A 17,051-nucleotide genomic window follows, 5' to 3' on the forward strand; every position below is an offset into this window, starting at 1 on the left:
ACCGGCCGTCTCTGCCTTCCATCTCGCTTCGCGTCGTATCGTTTCCTTCCGTCGTTCTCTCCTCCGTTTCGTCCTTCCCGCTGGTCACCTCGCCACTTCGTCCTTCGCGGAGGCGCCTCCACCTCCGTGATCGGTTCCCTTCCAGCAGGCAGCTCGGCAATTTGCCACATGCCTACGCAGCTGCGACCCTCTCTCTTTCTCTCTTTCTCCTTCTCGCTCTTTCATTACTGACATCTCGAATCTTGCGTCAACTATGACCAAGTTGTACGCAATCAAACGGGTTACAAAAGACACTTGCGTCGATTAAAGATATATTTAAAAAAATTACGCAATAATAATCAAATTGATATACATATGTGCATTATCATAAATATATGCTACATCCGTTAATTGATATAGATCAGTGATAATTTGCAAATAATTTTATCGATCGTTTATGGATATTTGATGCAACTGATTAGATAAGCGAACTATTAAATATATAGTCGTCATAAATAATGGTAAAATAGAGAGACACATTGAAAAGTCAAATGGAGCATCACTAATTCGATCAAAATCGCGCGAAAGACGGTGCTTCGGGAGCGTCGGCCACAATCTAAGAACGTTTCCGCTGGCTTTCGGTTCAAAATAATTCGATGAAGAGAAAAAGAGCACTGCCGCAAGCGAAATGAACTGTAAAGCGGAATGCTCGGATTGTAGAGTCGTCTCCGCGGAGCTGCATGAACTGCGATCGAAGGAAAAAAAAGAGAAAGAGAGAGAGAGAGAGAGAGAGAGAGAGAGAGAGAGAGAGAGAGAGAGAGAGGAAATCGAGGGGAACGACCCTCGACTCTCCGAGACTTTTCGACGCTTTCTCTCTGGGACGATCTTTAAATTAAGTGCGTCAGCTTATGACGCCCATGTAAAATCTTGCAGGGTGGATTTTCGATTCGCGTGCACTAGTCGAGAGGAAGGACTTCTGAAATGCGTGGCGAATGCGCGTTGCCGGCGGGGACCCCGAGGGTGAAATGAATCAAGCCCACCCTCACCATGCAGGACATACATTAGGCTGACACTGGACTTACCATTCGGAATGCTGACGATTTCTTATGTCAGGGGACGAAAAGGAATAAGAGTATGTCTCTAGAAAAATGAGGAAATATTTCGTGAGTACGAGCGGAAAGGGGTTTTTTTCTATGGCGTGAATTATAATATAGTTAAGTTTTAATATTTTTTATTTGCTATAAATATAACAATAATATATATTTTAAACGTATAAATTATATTTCACGAGTTTCATAAATTTATCGAAAGAAATGATTTTCCCTTAAAGAGAACAATTTAAGCCTTTTTAAAATTTACTAAATAATTTCATAATAAATATTATTTTAAAATCGGATTTTGATCGAAACTTGACAAGATCTACGATTCTTCTAAAACTAAATTAAAGTTAGTAAAACTAAATCTAAGTGAAATATGTATTATTATATATCAGTCACTATCAAAATAATGAAAAAAGATGTACTTAGATCCGTCGAACATGGCTATAAAAAAGATGACTGGAAAATATTCTGCGCCAATGACGAGATGTACAAATTCCTGGTGGATTCATAAAAATGTACTTTAGCCACCCCTGTAAAAATAACAGGAGAGTCAGGGCGCGACCGTAAGCGCGCCATAAGAGCGTGAAAGCGCGTTACGTTAAAAAATCATGAGGGTATCCATCTTGCTCATCCCCCTCTGAAATTATATAAATTCGATAATCTTCTTTCCCGAAGAGTATCATAATTCATCAAGAATCGTGTAAATAATTTCGAATAGTATACGCGTTGTCTCTTTTTGAATTTGCTCGAATATATCCGAATAATAATTCGACAGAAAATTTCGCAAGTAATTTCGGAAAATAGGAATGCTTGCGTCCATTTCCTACGAATGTGTTCACGACGAAGAAGAGACTAAGATTCACGACGAACGTAAGAGTGCGAAAGGTTATGGGGTTGGGCTGACTGGTCGGCGTACTACGGCGGGATGTTTTCGTTCGAGGGGGAGGGAATGGGCCAACGTAGATGGCAACATAATCCCCGATCGAGGAGCCTGGCACATGGGAACATGGGGGACATCTTATCTTCATATTACACACCCGTCGTGGTTCTCAACCTGAATAGCCAGCAATGTGTTTTCAATGTTCGCAGATATCCTAAAGCTGATAGATACAAATGATCTCGATCAATAATAGCGAATACAATTATTTTTGCTCCTAAAATACGGGAATAAAATAAATTGCTCATTACTTTTGCGCTATTAATAATAAAAAAGTAAATGTATTCCTAAGCAATTCTTGAAGGGAAAAAAATTGTATTTTGATGCGAAAATTCCACGAAGATTTCCATTTTATATATTCTCATTCCGAAAGTAAAGTGCATTCCTTGCAGTTTCTCTGTTATCATCTGATACATTCCGCCACGCGAAATCGATATCTCACGAGATTAATAAATGTCGCATCGGCTCTGGAATTGAATCGATCGATTCGTCGTATAACATGCTCTTGGATCGCGTTACCTTAAAAGTTTCGGAGAGAGCAGTAAACAACTTTTGCTTCACACTGGGCGAGAATCACGCGTGTTACCGCGCGGAAGATCCGGAAGTAGATGGACGTGCGTGCACATACACACGCGGATACACCTACAGACTCGCATATAGAACGATTTCAGCGACTGTGAGGATGGTTTATGACCCGTAACCTTTCTACCCTTTCGAACCCCCTACCTTCCTTCGTGGATCTCCTCTATTCCGAGCAACGTGACTCCATCCGCCTGTAAACTCGATCCAATATATTAGGGTTAGCTTCGGCGGGAAGAAGCTATCGACGCCGACCTATCGAATCGCCGTCTATGCCATTTCTATTCGTTGAATTTTCAAATTCGCTCCAAAATCACTCTATTATTTGGACTTTGATAATCGATAGAAAAATTAACAAAAAAAAAAAAATTTAATTTTGGAAAAAATATGCATATCGCAAAGGACGATTGCATTCTTCGAATGAAACATAAGGTATTTCATACATCGCCGAAGAAAGTCTAAATATAATTTTATAAAGTTGCTTCTAGAGTCTTAGATGTAATAAACTAATTAATATCTAATACTATATATTTTAATATATTAAAAAATTATATATATATTATTTAATATAATTATAACTTTTATATGATATTTTATAATTATAATTTTTTATAAAAATATATTATATATAATTAATTTTATTTTTATGAACTTATAAACATCGTAATTTTAAGAAATTAAGAATTCGTTCCTGATATTTAGAATTACAAATCAGCTATACTTACACTACCGACAAGAATCGTGATAACGCTCGACTTTTTTCCCTTCGATTTCCATTTCCCTCGATATGCAGCACTTCGATATTCTACTCTCTGACTGGCTACTACAAGGGACTTCGATACGTTCCGCTAGACGCTGGGGTTGGCAACTTTGAAGGATATTTTTTATTCATGTGACGTGTTTGAGGGCGCGGAAAAACACATTCTCTCGATCCAAGCTAGGATCGAACCAGGGGAATCGTACTTCCACCTACGTCTCTCGACTAGGATCTTCAATTTTAAAATTCTCCTCGAGCCGAGTCTACGTTCTCGTCCCTTCCGATCAAGATGAACGAGCCATCGTAAAGTAATTCGCTTGAAGTACGGAAGCTCGACAGCTTTGATTCTGACAAACTTTAATGCATACGTATAGTAGTTTCTCTTTTACCTAGTTATTACAGCTTGAGTAGTCATAAATTTACATAACTTACATTTTACTTATGTTTTATCTGTCTAATAATAATGCCAAATAATTACAACTGCGTATTTTACTGGCAAGTTTTAAGCGAAAACAAAAATATCAAAAAAAAAAAAAAAATTATTGTACTTCCATTTGTTGAAGTTTTAGATGATATAATAAAAAGCTAAAAAAATCATGAAGTAAAAATGAGAAAAAATCCTCGAATTTAGGACAGAGCACAACAGTGGTTACCGTGTCTTTCCCACGCGGCTGCACGACAAAACAACTCAAAAAAAGCTCTTTTGCTAATTGGTTGCTCAAAACCAAAGGACGCGGGGAGATTCCCGGGAAACTTGCGAGACGCAGCTCGTCCCGTGGGATATCAAGGAAATTCTACGGATCGGAGGCTTTTCAAATATTTAGCAGCAATATCCAATTTCGCCTTCTGTATCCCTACAATTCCTCATAGTTGATTTGCCGAAGCCGCCGTTCGACTAAAAGCCATTTTCGATCGATCGCGAGGTACATCTTTAATTAGAAAACTATAAATGTCTCGTATAATAAAACATTGCACAATGATAATAAAGTTAATCGCACTACGATCAATGGAGCGAGTTTACTCTTTGTCTTTACAATGTTTTTTTTTATTAAAGAAATATAAATAGCAATAATATAATAGATATCTCTATAATTAAAAATTTTTTAATAATAAGAAAAATTAGATAGTCGTATTTAAGGTTTACACAAAACAAAGTGACAGCTTTTAAGAATCTTTCATTTATATAACAAATTTTCTTTATCACCTTTTCAATCAAAGTCAATATAATCAAGAAAGTTAAGCTAAAGTGCGCGCGCAAAAAATACTTTGGTAAGTTACTAGCAGAGATAATTCCAGTGCGCTAGAAAATTTCGGACATTAGCGACACATAGTGGCTCGTCAATTTGGAAATGACAAGGCGGTCGGTCACGCGGACACCGCCAAATGGAACTTCTAAATGGGTAAGATATAAGAGTTAACACTCGAGCGAAAGGAGGAATTAGATGTCTGATGTATGAGCCACCGTCATCTACCCATTCGCTTCCGATGAAGCATTCGTCCTGTAAACGATGGTGACATTCACTTCGCATCGTTCCTTCAAAAACATGACAAACCCGACAAAGATGTGTCGCGAAAATAAAAATTGCCATCATTGAATTATCAAAAATTTAATATGCGAAAAATAAAATTAAAAATTTTTCCATCTCTTGTAATAATTTATCGAATTGTACTCTCATTCTATTTTACCATCAAGTTTTTGCTGCGAGCAAAAAAATCTCTAAAAATTGATATCATCGACAAAACCGCGAGATCGATAAACCACACGACTAGGAGAGCGGTTCTTTTTGCGCAAAGTTTGCAGATTTGATCTTCGCGACATCGACACGAGCAAACGCACGAGTTAGGGAAGTAGAAGCGGGATGGCAGAGTGATGCATGTACCATGTACACCAAGAGGCGAAGGGATGGCACGGAAAACGTGATCCTGTGACTGATCCGTGAAAGCGTGAAAGGGTTTCCACTCCTTTTTCCACCCCTTTATCCACCCCTTTATCCACTCTACGAGAACACGAGGGTGTCGCGAGGTGACGATCAATCACTCCGTGCCACAGCACCAACGCACACTTCCCTTTCTACCCAACTGACATCACCCTTCTAACCCCAACTCCCACCGCCCACTCTTCACCTCCCGGGGTCAGGATATTCACGTAAAGGGTTTCCACTGATATAACCGAAACGATACGAGCGAATACGAATTCTTCAACTAAATGCATCTTCCATGCCATCTGTCTACATTATTCGCGCACGGTTTATCATTACTTACTCGAATGTTTTACTTTTACAGTCATTAAAATATGTTAAGATGTAAAGTATAAAAATATATTTTGTCAAAAGACAATGTTTTTTTGCTTTTTATCGCGAACGCTGTATTAATTATTTTTATCAAAATCCGTCAAACATGTCTCGAAAACGCAGTTTATATTTTCTTCGACAAGATATATCGACGCGGAGGCCGTGAATGAAAGATGGAAGGAAAGAAGAAAAAAAAGAAAGAAAGGAAGGAAGGAAGGAAGGAAGGAAGGAAGGAAGGAAGGAAGGAAGGAAGGAAAGAGGAAGAACAGGCGAAGAACGAAAAAGCAAGGAAGAGAGAAAAAGAGCGATTAAGGATCGCAGGGAAGCGGGCACGCACTGGAAATCGTAGGTCAAGATATCCAATGGCGCTTTTACGGGCCGTGTCCGCGTGTCGGGAGATACTAAAACTAATGTATTCATGAGATAATTATTTCTTGCATTCATTACGGGGCTGTAAAGTTTTTATTGGCCGCTGGTCGAGCCGGTAAAGCGCGAAGCACCCTTACAAAGTTAGAGACGACTCGTTCTCTCGATCGTATCCTTGTTCTATTTCATTCGGGCCTGTTTACAGTACATTTTAAGGCTAGTCCATAAGCCCTAGATCGCGCCGATAACCGAAACTCAAACAACTTAGCGATATCTGAAATGTTAAAAGCATTCTTCAATAATGTTTAACGGCCCCGCCAATATTCTACGACAGCATCCTGTTATACAGCGGAAGGAATACGAGATGCTTCGTTTTACATTTCACTTATATAGCTTAAAAAGATTTTAAAATGATCAAATAATAATATTAAAACTAGTTTTATAGTTGTTGAAATTTCATTTGAGATGTTACATTTAAAATAAAAAGTGATATTGAAAAAGCAATACTTTCTATCTGTCATTATATTGTATTATATATAAATCTATACATATCACTGATATCATCAATATCAATAATTTTTTCTTCATATATAATCTCTACATGACAACAAAAATTATATATTAAATTATATATACTATTAGAGCGTGTATACACAAAAATTAAAAGTGTATACACTGTTACGTTTATATTATAATTTTTGTTTGAATTATAATTTCATCATTTTGTTTATCGCTTATAAATACTCTATTTCTAAAATCAAATAAAATATTTCTTGCGTGTGGATGATGAAATCGTTTTCCTTATTATAATAAAATGCGGAAAAAGTATCAATGCCGCGCGAAGATTAATGATTAATTAGAAGCGCAGGAATATCGACGACGCGATTGCTCGAAGAGTCTTATATTTACCGTTGTACATCCGCCAATTATACCTCTTCAATTAGAGTCACTTCCGCCCAACATCGTTTCAAACATTAAATGATAAAGGGATGCTCGTTAAAAATTTTTTCACCCGCATGACCGACCATTTTTTCTTTCCCGCTTCAAATATGCAAATCGCGGCTTAATGACCAATCAGAGAGCTCGGTTGGAAATTGCGCTGAGCTCCGATGTCTACTTCATTAAGCGTCTTTACAGCTCTGAAACCATCCTTTCTCTTTCTCTCTCTCTCTCTCATCTCCCAGCTTCATTACTATTAAATAGGCATCGCAATCCTCTTGTACAATCCCGATATATACCGTTTGATACCGATGCATCTAGCGACCGTAATCAAGGGATCGTCGTATCATATTTTATCATATCGTAATAAAATATTATAGATGTACAGTTAAGTATTTGAATTTAAAAAGAGAGCTAATATGTATGTTTATAATTTTTGCAAATCTAAATTTTATCTTTGAAAACAGCAAATTGTGTGTTAATTTGTAATGAGAGTAAGTTTCTTAAACGTATTGAAATAAAAAATCAAACAGCAAAATCCAAAAATGAATCTAATAAACATTGTAATTTCGTAGACACTCTTCAAATGTCCTTTGAACATCTTTTTCGCATTGCCTGGGAGTTTCCGAAGAAAATCGTTTAAAGATTTCCGATTCAACCGACGTCTTATTAAACTCCCACAATGATATCGAGGACTTTTCGTATTGATACTCTTTTAGTATTACAGAACCGAAAAACACAGTGAAAGAAGAGGTAAGTCAGATGATAGGAAGGGCTGTGTCCCAAAAGGACGAAGGTGCCGATGGAATATCAACAACTTCGCCGAGAATCCTGAACAAAGGACGTTATTCTTTCCTGTATACTGCTCCCGCTGAGTAAGAAAGATACATCAACCGCTCTGTCATATAAAAATGTGTTTATGCGTTGTACACGGAGATGGAAAACATAGTTTTAAAGTTTTTCGTGTCCCGCGGTGAAAAAAAAAAAAAACAAAGGTGGAAAATTTTCCTTGAATTTTCTATTTTCATCTAATCGCTGAAAAGGTTCTATCAACTTTTCTATTGTATATTATTTTATTTCTCTTCTCATTACGAGATATGTTCATGTCTCTTGAATATCTTTCTTATGCCACATAAAAGTACACACGTGAATGAACGGTATTTGTGAAAAGCTTCTCGCGCAAGAAACGACAAAATCGAGCGACCCTTAAAAGATCGAGATTTAAGAATCGACATAAAGAAAAGCGAAAACCTTTCGATATGTGCAAGGAGAAGACAGAGCTAATATACGGAGGTGGAGTACCGGAGGAAGAATGGAGTTGACGGTGCGAAAATCATGAAGGCCGGAACCGGAAATGAAGCTCATCGTTATACACTACCCTGACGTCAATGGGAAAAGTGTCTGACCAGAACCGACCATCGTTTATCAATGTACGAACAACGCAGCTTACACGACGATTTTTCTAACGATAATTTATATTTATTTTACATGTAATTTTATTTAACGAAAACAGTGAAGAGAAAATGACTTGTTTTAAAAATCGATATATAATCAATATGATAATTGTATGTAAAAAATAAAATTAGACATTTTATGATTTATCTCACTTTCTTATTCAAATTTCTGAAAGATCGATAAAAAATATTGCCGTTAATCTATTTTAATATGCATTTTTCTTGCACAAGTTAGGTCTACTTACCGGAAGGCTGTAGGGAGGAATGAAGAGATTTCCGACAACGGGATATGTGCTCAGCGGAAGAACGATCGATGCCGAGGGCACAAACGTCGAGGCATGAGCATTTTCGCACGTGTTCACAGGCCTGTCTGTGCGATTCCCGTAATCCCGCGCGGCCCGCACTCGAGCTCCCGTTTCTCCCTGTAAAAAGGAAAGCGGAATTGAAATCGGCTTTCCGAAATTGCGTACCGTCCCGTAAGCATCCCCAGGGAAAGAAATGCAAACACGCCCTCATCGAGAATGTGTGGGCCATCAAGGAAAAGGGAGATGACAAAAGTGCAGAATTCGGAGCTGAGAAAGAGAAAGAGAGATGTTCATGTCGTCACTCTCAGAATCTAGGCCTTCGTATCTAAATCCAAAATAAACCCATGAGAAGCATTGGGAGCTTTAAGTTCCGAAAAACGAGCCGTTTGTACACGACTGATGAAATGTGGAGAAAAATAGTTCCTTTGAGAGAAATCAAGAGAAAGGAACTAGTTATGTAACACAACACACAAGATAAAATTTAAAGAATTAATGATGTTTCAGTATAGTTTTATATTACGACATTAAATATGAATAAATAAATAATAATAAATATATGACGGTATATATTAAAGATAGTAGCGTTTCTCATTTAATTGTGTACATTACTATTTATTATTCAAATTTTTCTGTTGTAAGAAAAGATAAAATCGATGGACAATAAGATTAAGATATTTGAAATTGTCATTCATACAAATATTAAAACGTAAATTTTATATAGAATATCATGACGATTTTATTACTTTAAATACATAAATATGTTTTATATTAATATTTTTTACAAACCTGTCTTTTACTAAGATTAGTGATATCTTGGACTCTTTCTTTTAGATTAAAAATATAAAATTATATTTTGTATAATAAAGCTACTAGTCGCGTCATCTATTGTAATTATGACATACTATAATTGCAACTACTAAGATAAATGTGTCGTAGAAATCAATTCTAGCGCCATCATACGAACATCATTCGAATTAGAAATCTCTTCATTACGCGCATTTTAAAAATCGATTTGTTCAAAACTGACATAAAAAAATGCAATGAAAATATATATCATGTTTATTTTTATCACCAAAATATACTTTTTAGTAATAAAATTTTAAAATTGATTTTATACAGAAACATTTTTAGAATTTGTTGAATAAAATCAAGTTATATAATTAAACACATTAGACACATATATACAGCTGTAAAATATAAAAAAAAACTGTAAAGAAAACTGTTATTATATTTTGTTGATATATAAAAATTCCAAATAGAAATAAAACAAACATATTATGCATATTATAATGTTGTATTACAAAATAAAAACTTAACAATAATAGTTATATGTTTTGTCATAATTAATATGTTTATTTACAAAACTAGGTTTTATTAAAAATATATTTTTTAAAAAGACAGCCATTTAAAATAAATTAACTCACCTTCGTGGTATACACTTTAATGTACATATAAATAAATAATACTATATTCAAAAAATATTTAAAATATAATATACAACTTATATTATCAACTAAAAGAGAATAATAAAATAACATAATACTTATAAATTAACTAACAACGTTTAATGATTGAACACTAGTCACAGTACACATTCTATCACTCTTGAGTTCCACCATAAAACTGACTACCCTTTTTTCTGAGTCTTGTATGGAAAGCAATGGGGAATATAAGCTCCACCCATTTCTCACTCCCACAAAAAAAGAAAAGATGCGATTTTAAATTATAAATACATATGTATTTTACCTAAATCCATTACAAAAATAACTCGTTTAATAGAAAAGTGTCAATCCATTATATTGCTTGAATTATATAACTGTATTATATTCTGAAAAATAATCTCAAAGTTTCTTTTGTTAGGTCTATATAACAATTATTTATATAAAATATTATCTAGTCTAAAGTATTTAATAACACTTCTCTCTGCAGCACAACATTAAATATCCAGAATACTTTTTTTTCAGAATTAATCAATGAAAAGGGTAGGCACTTTTTTGTTTGAGAAGGGGTGAAGGGATAAAGAGTTGAAAGGATAGAAAGGGATAAAATTTCTTTTCAAATTATTGGGATACATTATTGTGCTTATTCCAATAGCAACAGAGAGATTAATCAATAATTTGCTTATATATTTATATATTTATGTAGTTTTAATAGATAAAGCAATACTTAATACGTTTGTCAAAATGTATCTAAAAATATCTAAATCATAAAAATAGAAATTTTTATTGAAATATGCAAAGTACGTATAAATTTTTAACCAAAGGATTATTTATTTATATGAATAAAGATTATGATGTATACGTCATAAAAAATATTTCACTGGCTAGCTTTAAATAATATAAAATAATTTATAATAATATGAACATATGTATACATGTATAATTATATATAAATTATATATAAAAATAAAATATAATCACAAATATTGCCTCTTCACAACACTCTATAAATTGTAAATATATATCAACACTATGCTTTTGATAATATAGCACTGTACTTTTGATAATAAAGTACATATGGAATACATACATTTAAAACCATCACTGCTTGAAATAATTCTGACACCCTCATAACTGTTTGGTGGGAAATACACTGCCAAGCAAATTCAACGATAGCCTGTGGCAAACTGAGCTACTTTTTCCATGCAGAGTAGTCTGCGGGGTAGATCCAATACGATTCTGTCCAATCACAGGCAGCTCTCAGCCAACCCCCAGGAGTTTATCCTCCGCAAGGAACATTGGAGAGGGATAGCAAGCGACAGTCTCTGTAAGACGGAGCATGCTCTGATGGAACAGTCTAAATCCCATGGCCCATGCGTAGTACCCTATCAATTTTGACTGAAAACAAGAGAAAAAATTGACCAATTTAATACTTGTACAGCAAAGATTAATAGATGCTGTATCAATATTTAATTTATTAATGTGATTGATGAATTTAACTTGTTTAACATAAAAATATTTATCTATCATTAATGTCCAATTTATTTAAATAAAAAATACAAAGATTTTTATGTATATATGTCACATACTATTCAAGAATCATAGCCAATACTTTTGCTGCTGCAACACCCTTTTTTAGCAGCTACCCTTTTTTATGGGGAAAGGGGTGACTATACCCCTTTCAAAGGGGTTAAAATATAAAAGGGGGGACCATGTGTGGCATCATAGAAATCTCTTGATACAACAAGGGATTAAATGGCAAACTGAAAAATGGTAGTCAGGATGTATGCCACATTTATCATCTTTTTTATAACTGTTGTAAAATTGATACAATTGTTTATTTCCAAGTTTCAAAAAACCATTCACTACATATTATTAGAAAATATAGTTTCTTTTAAAGTATAGAGATCTGTATTATGACAAATTACAACTGTAATTATCAATGTGATTATTTAAGTTGTTAAAAATATAAAGAAAGATTTGTGTACTCTTTTTGTCATTTTCTATAACCTAACAGAATAAATGATTTTCTCTTTTTAGAAAGTATTGATCATTAGAAATAAGAATAATTAAATAATATCTTACTCTTGAGAAATGTAATTTGTATTTTTCTTGATATAATGTGTTTAATATGTTAACCATTGTAGATGAGAAAAGAAATATTTTTATCAAACACTTGCAGGTTAGAATCGATTAGATCAAACTACTCTTTACCTACATAATTTAGGAGAAGAGTGTGAACAAGTTCCAACAATTCAACACAGTTGGCGGTACTGTAATGTTACGGCAGAGTCAGAGAGAAACCTCTCTGGTTACAGTGTAACACACGTAATGATTCCAAGTAAAAAGAATATTTAAAGATCTTTTTATCAACTAAATAATAAGATTATTGTATGTACATAATAATAAATAACATTATATAAATAATATTTCAATAATAATATAAAATATAATTGATACTTTGAGTTATTTTATAATTATTGATTAATTATTTTATTTTTTTCCTTTTTATAAAAATTTTCTATATATATGATAATATTTTATATATCATAATATAGAAAATAATTACACATAATTATAATAATTTGTATCTCAATAATAACAAAAAATATATAAGATTTTTACAAGTTCAAAAGAGTGCTCTGCTCTGCATCAAAGCACATGTCTGTCAATCTGTCAAAGCAATCATGTGTCAAGTGTCACGTGATCAGTTGGTAAAAGCGCGCATGCGTCAGAAAATTCTATGGTCTCATTGTGGTTCATAATTTCATTATGAATTTTCATTTCTTTGATAATGTTTTTAATTGACTAAACATTACTGAAAAATGACATTATATCACTTTGGAAATTGTTTGGCGTTGGTATACGTACCATATTACTTGACCTACAAATATTCTGGCTTGCAAGTATCCAAAAAAGATTTTCTAACCTAGATTTAATAAAAGATTTAATAAAGTGTAAGTAATAAAGGGATATAATTTCAGGTCAGAATATGGTGCTTTCTGGAAATGCATCCAAGCAGGTGGCATTTACATCTTCACACAACTTGTAAAGATGCTGGCGCTTGCCACATTTTTTCCAACCGCTGACAATGTTGGAGAAGAAGGTTTTGATGTCTTTGGGGTATGTGTTGTTAATTCTTTTTCCAACAAATTTTGTCCCTTTGCAATCAAACACTCAAATTTATCACATTATTACTTTATGTTATAAAGAAATAGTATACCATCAATCTATAATTCTTTAATTTTTCAGTTTATGGTCCTATAAACTTTTGTACTCATAAATTCATAAATACTTACAATTAGTCTCTAATCAATTAATAAATCTTTATTTTAAATATACTTATAATCAAGAATTAAAATGAAATTATAATATATCTAAGTTATCTTATTTTTTTCTCAGGTTTGGTTTAAATTTTTAATCTTCTAAATTAACTTTGATTAGAAAAGACTTTAGATTTTACATTTAGATTTAGATTTGACCTATTTTTTGCTCTTGTTTTGATCAGATTTTCATTAATTAATTAATTAAAAAACTATGTTTCTAGGAATTTTTGAAATCATCTATTGACTTGGCAGACTTGGCAGGAATATTGTTGGTGTTAAATGGTATTCCTGGTAAAGGTCATGCAAAAGTATTAACTGCTGGTGTAGGATGGGCAGGAGCAGAAGTGTTGCTCACAAGATTCTTGTTGCTTTGGGTTGGAGCTCGGGGTGCTGAGTTTGATTGGAAATATATTCAAAAGAGTCTTGAATCAAATATCAATTTGGTAAAAATTTATTCTTTATTTAATGATGAGAAATTGAACTAGCTATTTAATATCAAACATTTTAAAAAAATTTTTTAAATTATAAAATATATAATTAAAAATATATTATTAAAAATTTTTTAAACTTATATAATATGTTTTTACAGGTACAACATATAACAACTGCAACATTGGTTTGGTTATGGTCTAGGCACGATTTACGGCGTGGCTTAGTTCCTATAGTAATTGGTATGCTCGTGCTTACAGTGTATAGACCACTTGTGTTAGATTTTATTACATCATTTTTATTAGCTGGCCCATGGTCGACACTAATTATTAAAGCTGTTACTACGTTTTTCATGGGCGCAACAACATTACATATTTATGCGGGTCTCGCGCATTCAATTGGAATTTTCTGAACAATATTTATATATATATATATATATATATATATATATATATATATATATATATATATATTTATTGAATGTACAGTTGCATTAAACATAATATCCTTCAGTCCACATGTCCCAATAAAAAAAATATCGTAATGTTGTATATTAATAATAAATACTTTCATGTATATGTGTTTATTTTTATTGTTTTTATTTTATTATTTATTCGTACGCAATTGTAGTTTTACAAAACATTGTGTACATTGTACACAAATTTGATTATCCAATACAAAGATGCTTATAAAGATTAATTGAGAGAATTGTGCTTATAAAGATTAATTGAAATGAAATGAATGAAAAGAGTGTATTTCGTGTGAAGTATGAATTTGCGTCATGATTCAATTTTCTTATTTAGACTATATTATATATGTTTATATACATAATGTATGTTTAGATTATAGTTTATAAATGACGCATTTTTATATATATCTTCTAATTCTTTCGATCGAAAACAAATAGCTGAGTTAATTATTTTTTATTGCCATTCTTGTTAATGTAGTGTTTATTTTTTATGGCAGTCCTATTACTTTAATTTATTCTCGACAATATTCTTTCGGAGAACAATGGCCGAACGGATTTTTGCCATCTCATTTTATCCTTTATTCTAGAGATACGATTCTATTGCGGTTAATGGACGGCAGTGACCGCAGGCCTGTATGTGGATATTCGTGGTGACAATCGTTTTAAAATAGAGCTCGCCTTGGTTGCTTGAATTCGAGGCTGTGCCAAGACTAAAAGGGACAATAAGCTATACTTTTCATCTTCTTATTGTTAGTGTCCAGCAACTATTTGAAACAAAATTATTTTAGTTTATTTTCAATATATTTAAATACTGCACATGGGATTATAAGTTATAAGTAAACAGATATAATATAAATTAATCAAAGAGAAAATGTGGAATACAAAAGCAACAATTTCTGCGACTTTTTAATAGTTTTTTTTCTTAATACATTTTCTTTAAATCGAGAACTAAGTTAAAATTTTGTGGAAATATTCATTATAATCTTGTTTTATTATATTTATATTTTATTAATTTTATTAAATTATACAAAAGTTGCTTTAATTTTTATAACACGATAATTGATTCGTTTATATAAATTAGATAACGAAATTATCGTTCCGTGGAAATCATTAATTGTAAAATTCATCGTAAATATGCAGGAAATGTGTAAAATTTCCTTGTTTTAATAACACATTTAATAGCGATTTACCTAATCATAAAAGTGATTCATAAAAAGAGGAAGTTTTGTTTAAACAAGCATAGTTTAAGAATTTACTCAGGCACAGGACAGACTTGTATACAGACCTGGTGATTATTTCTTCAGTTAACTCGATAGAGCTTCGTTGAATGCTAGAATTCAAATGGACCATTATCTAATAACGCACAATCATATCAATAAACTCTGGAGAACATTGACGAGGGTATTTGTATATGCAAATAAAATTCCGATTTCCCGTGCAACATCCACTCTGCATCTCAATTGTCTCTAAATGATCGCATTACATTATCGCTTTTCCCTTTAGAAAGTATTTTAATGACAAATTAGGAAACATTTTTTTTTTTCAATTAAAAATATTTGTACGCATAAGAAATTAAATTTTACAATTAAGAAATTGGATATAGTAATGAATGACGTGCGTTTATGAACTTATTAAAATTAATCGCGAATGTCGTCAATATCATTTTGTTACAGATCATGCATGACCTCTATCACGCATCGGAGTAGCATTTATCACGTGTATAGGAGATTGACACGTTTAAAATGTATTTTCCCCTCTTATCACCTAATAACCTAAGCTTCTGACGTTTACTTACGTAGATGTAATAGGAAAAATCTCATCTGTCGTCGCTCGTGGCGTAATTACGTGTGTGATTGTCTTATTATTGTAAACATAATATATATATATATATATATTTTCTTCATCTGTTATGTTTATGAAAATGTTTACGTTTTAACGGAAAACTTCCAGAAGAGAGTTGTGCGTACTAGCTTTTTTATAAGTTTTATAAAAATTTATAGAAAAAAATTTATGTGCTGAAAGTATATTGTAATAAAAATGTATAGTTCGCACATACCTATATTTATATGAATTTATTATAATTGATAATTGATAATTATTAAAAATGAAAGAAAGCGAAAATAATTTTCTTTTATTTCAAATTTTTTTTTATTTCGCTTTGTTAGCACTTTTGAAATGGGAATTATCTTGTAAAGAAACGCATACACAGCAAAGCATTACAACTTTCGATCGTGTATTTTGTAAGCTTATCACGAAAATGATACGTGCCATGATAAATGATATGCATGTATGTGTATACAGATATGCATCAATTTTTAGTGTTCCAATATCAAAATTGACAATATAGAAGATTTTCTTGATAAAAATAATTTTAAAGTTATTTTGACATGACACCAAAACATGTTCCAAAGTTCACATTTTGTCTATAAGAAGAAGTTGCTCCACATTGGCGTACACGTGATCTAACCCAGCAGGTCAGGACTTTAATGATCTGGGCGCAATTCTTCATTTAACTCCGCCAATGACGGCGAACGTACATGCGTCTGTATTGCATGGTCGTTTGCCAAATGATTACGTGAAAATAGGAAAAACAACCGTGGACTTTGAACATGTGGTCCGCCAGGAAAAATGCGAGCTAGTTTCATCAGCCGTAACACATGTAATTTACGCCTCTAATCAGA

General features: G+C 32.8%; 2 protein-coding genes and 1 long non-coding RNA gene across 6 annotated transcripts in view; 1 reads left to right on the forward strand and 2 right to left on the reverse strand.

The window, feature by feature from the left end:
- The window catches only part of LOC140669434 (uncharacterized), a 64,138-nt gene extending 51,766 nt beyond the window's left edge, over window positions 1-12,372 (reverse strand). For 3 of the 4 annotated variants that reach the window (XR_012047339.1, XM_072899275.1, XM_072899274.1), the window contains exons 1-4: window positions 12,232-12,372; window positions 11,736-11,909; window positions 10,132-11,544; window positions 8,648-8,824 (exon numbers count right to left, since the gene is read on the reverse strand). Coding sequence is in view for 1 of the 4 variants with exons in the window: in XM_072899272.1 (XP_072755373.1) it covers window positions 8,648-8,824; window positions 11,237-11,278 (219 nt within the window). In the remaining 3 variants the exon portion in view is untranslated. The remainder of the gene's footprint in view (window positions 1-8,647; window positions 8,825-10,131; window positions 11,545-11,735; window positions 11,910-12,231) is intronic. The other variant, XM_072899272.1, reaches the window with a different exon arrangement.
- Window positions 12,373-12,857: 485 nt separating this feature from the next.
- Window positions 12,858-14,775, forward strand: LOC140669250 (BOS complex subunit TMEM147). The gene is made up of 4 exons (XM_072898907.1): window positions 12,858-13,048; window positions 13,131-13,269; window positions 13,694-13,915; window positions 14,062-14,775. Exons 1-4 carry the CDS (start codon window positions 12,972-12,974, stop codon window positions 14,311-14,313), a joined length of 690 nt encoding a protein of 229 aa, XP_072755008.1. The 5' UTR covers window positions 12,858-12,971; the 3' UTR covers window positions 14,314-14,775.
- A 100-nt stretch (window positions 14,776-14,875) lies between these two features.
- On the reverse strand, window positions 14,876-16,341 carry LOC140669251 (uncharacterized). The gene is made up of 3 exons (XR_012047320.1): window positions 16,166-16,341; window positions 15,656-15,700; window positions 14,876-15,134 (listed from the first exon to the last, which is right to left on the reverse strand). It is a non-coding gene; the product is annotated as an uncharacterized lncRNA (long non-coding RNA).
- Between the last annotated feature and the right edge of the window lie 710 nt (window positions 16,342-17,051).

Source organism: Anoplolepis gracilipes, chromosome 9, assembly GCF_047496725.1.
Source record: "Anoplolepis gracilipes chromosome 9, ASM4749672v1, whole genome shotgun sequence".
NCBI lineage: Eukaryota > Metazoa > Arthropoda > Insecta > Hymenoptera > Formicidae > Anoplolepis > Anoplolepis gracilipes.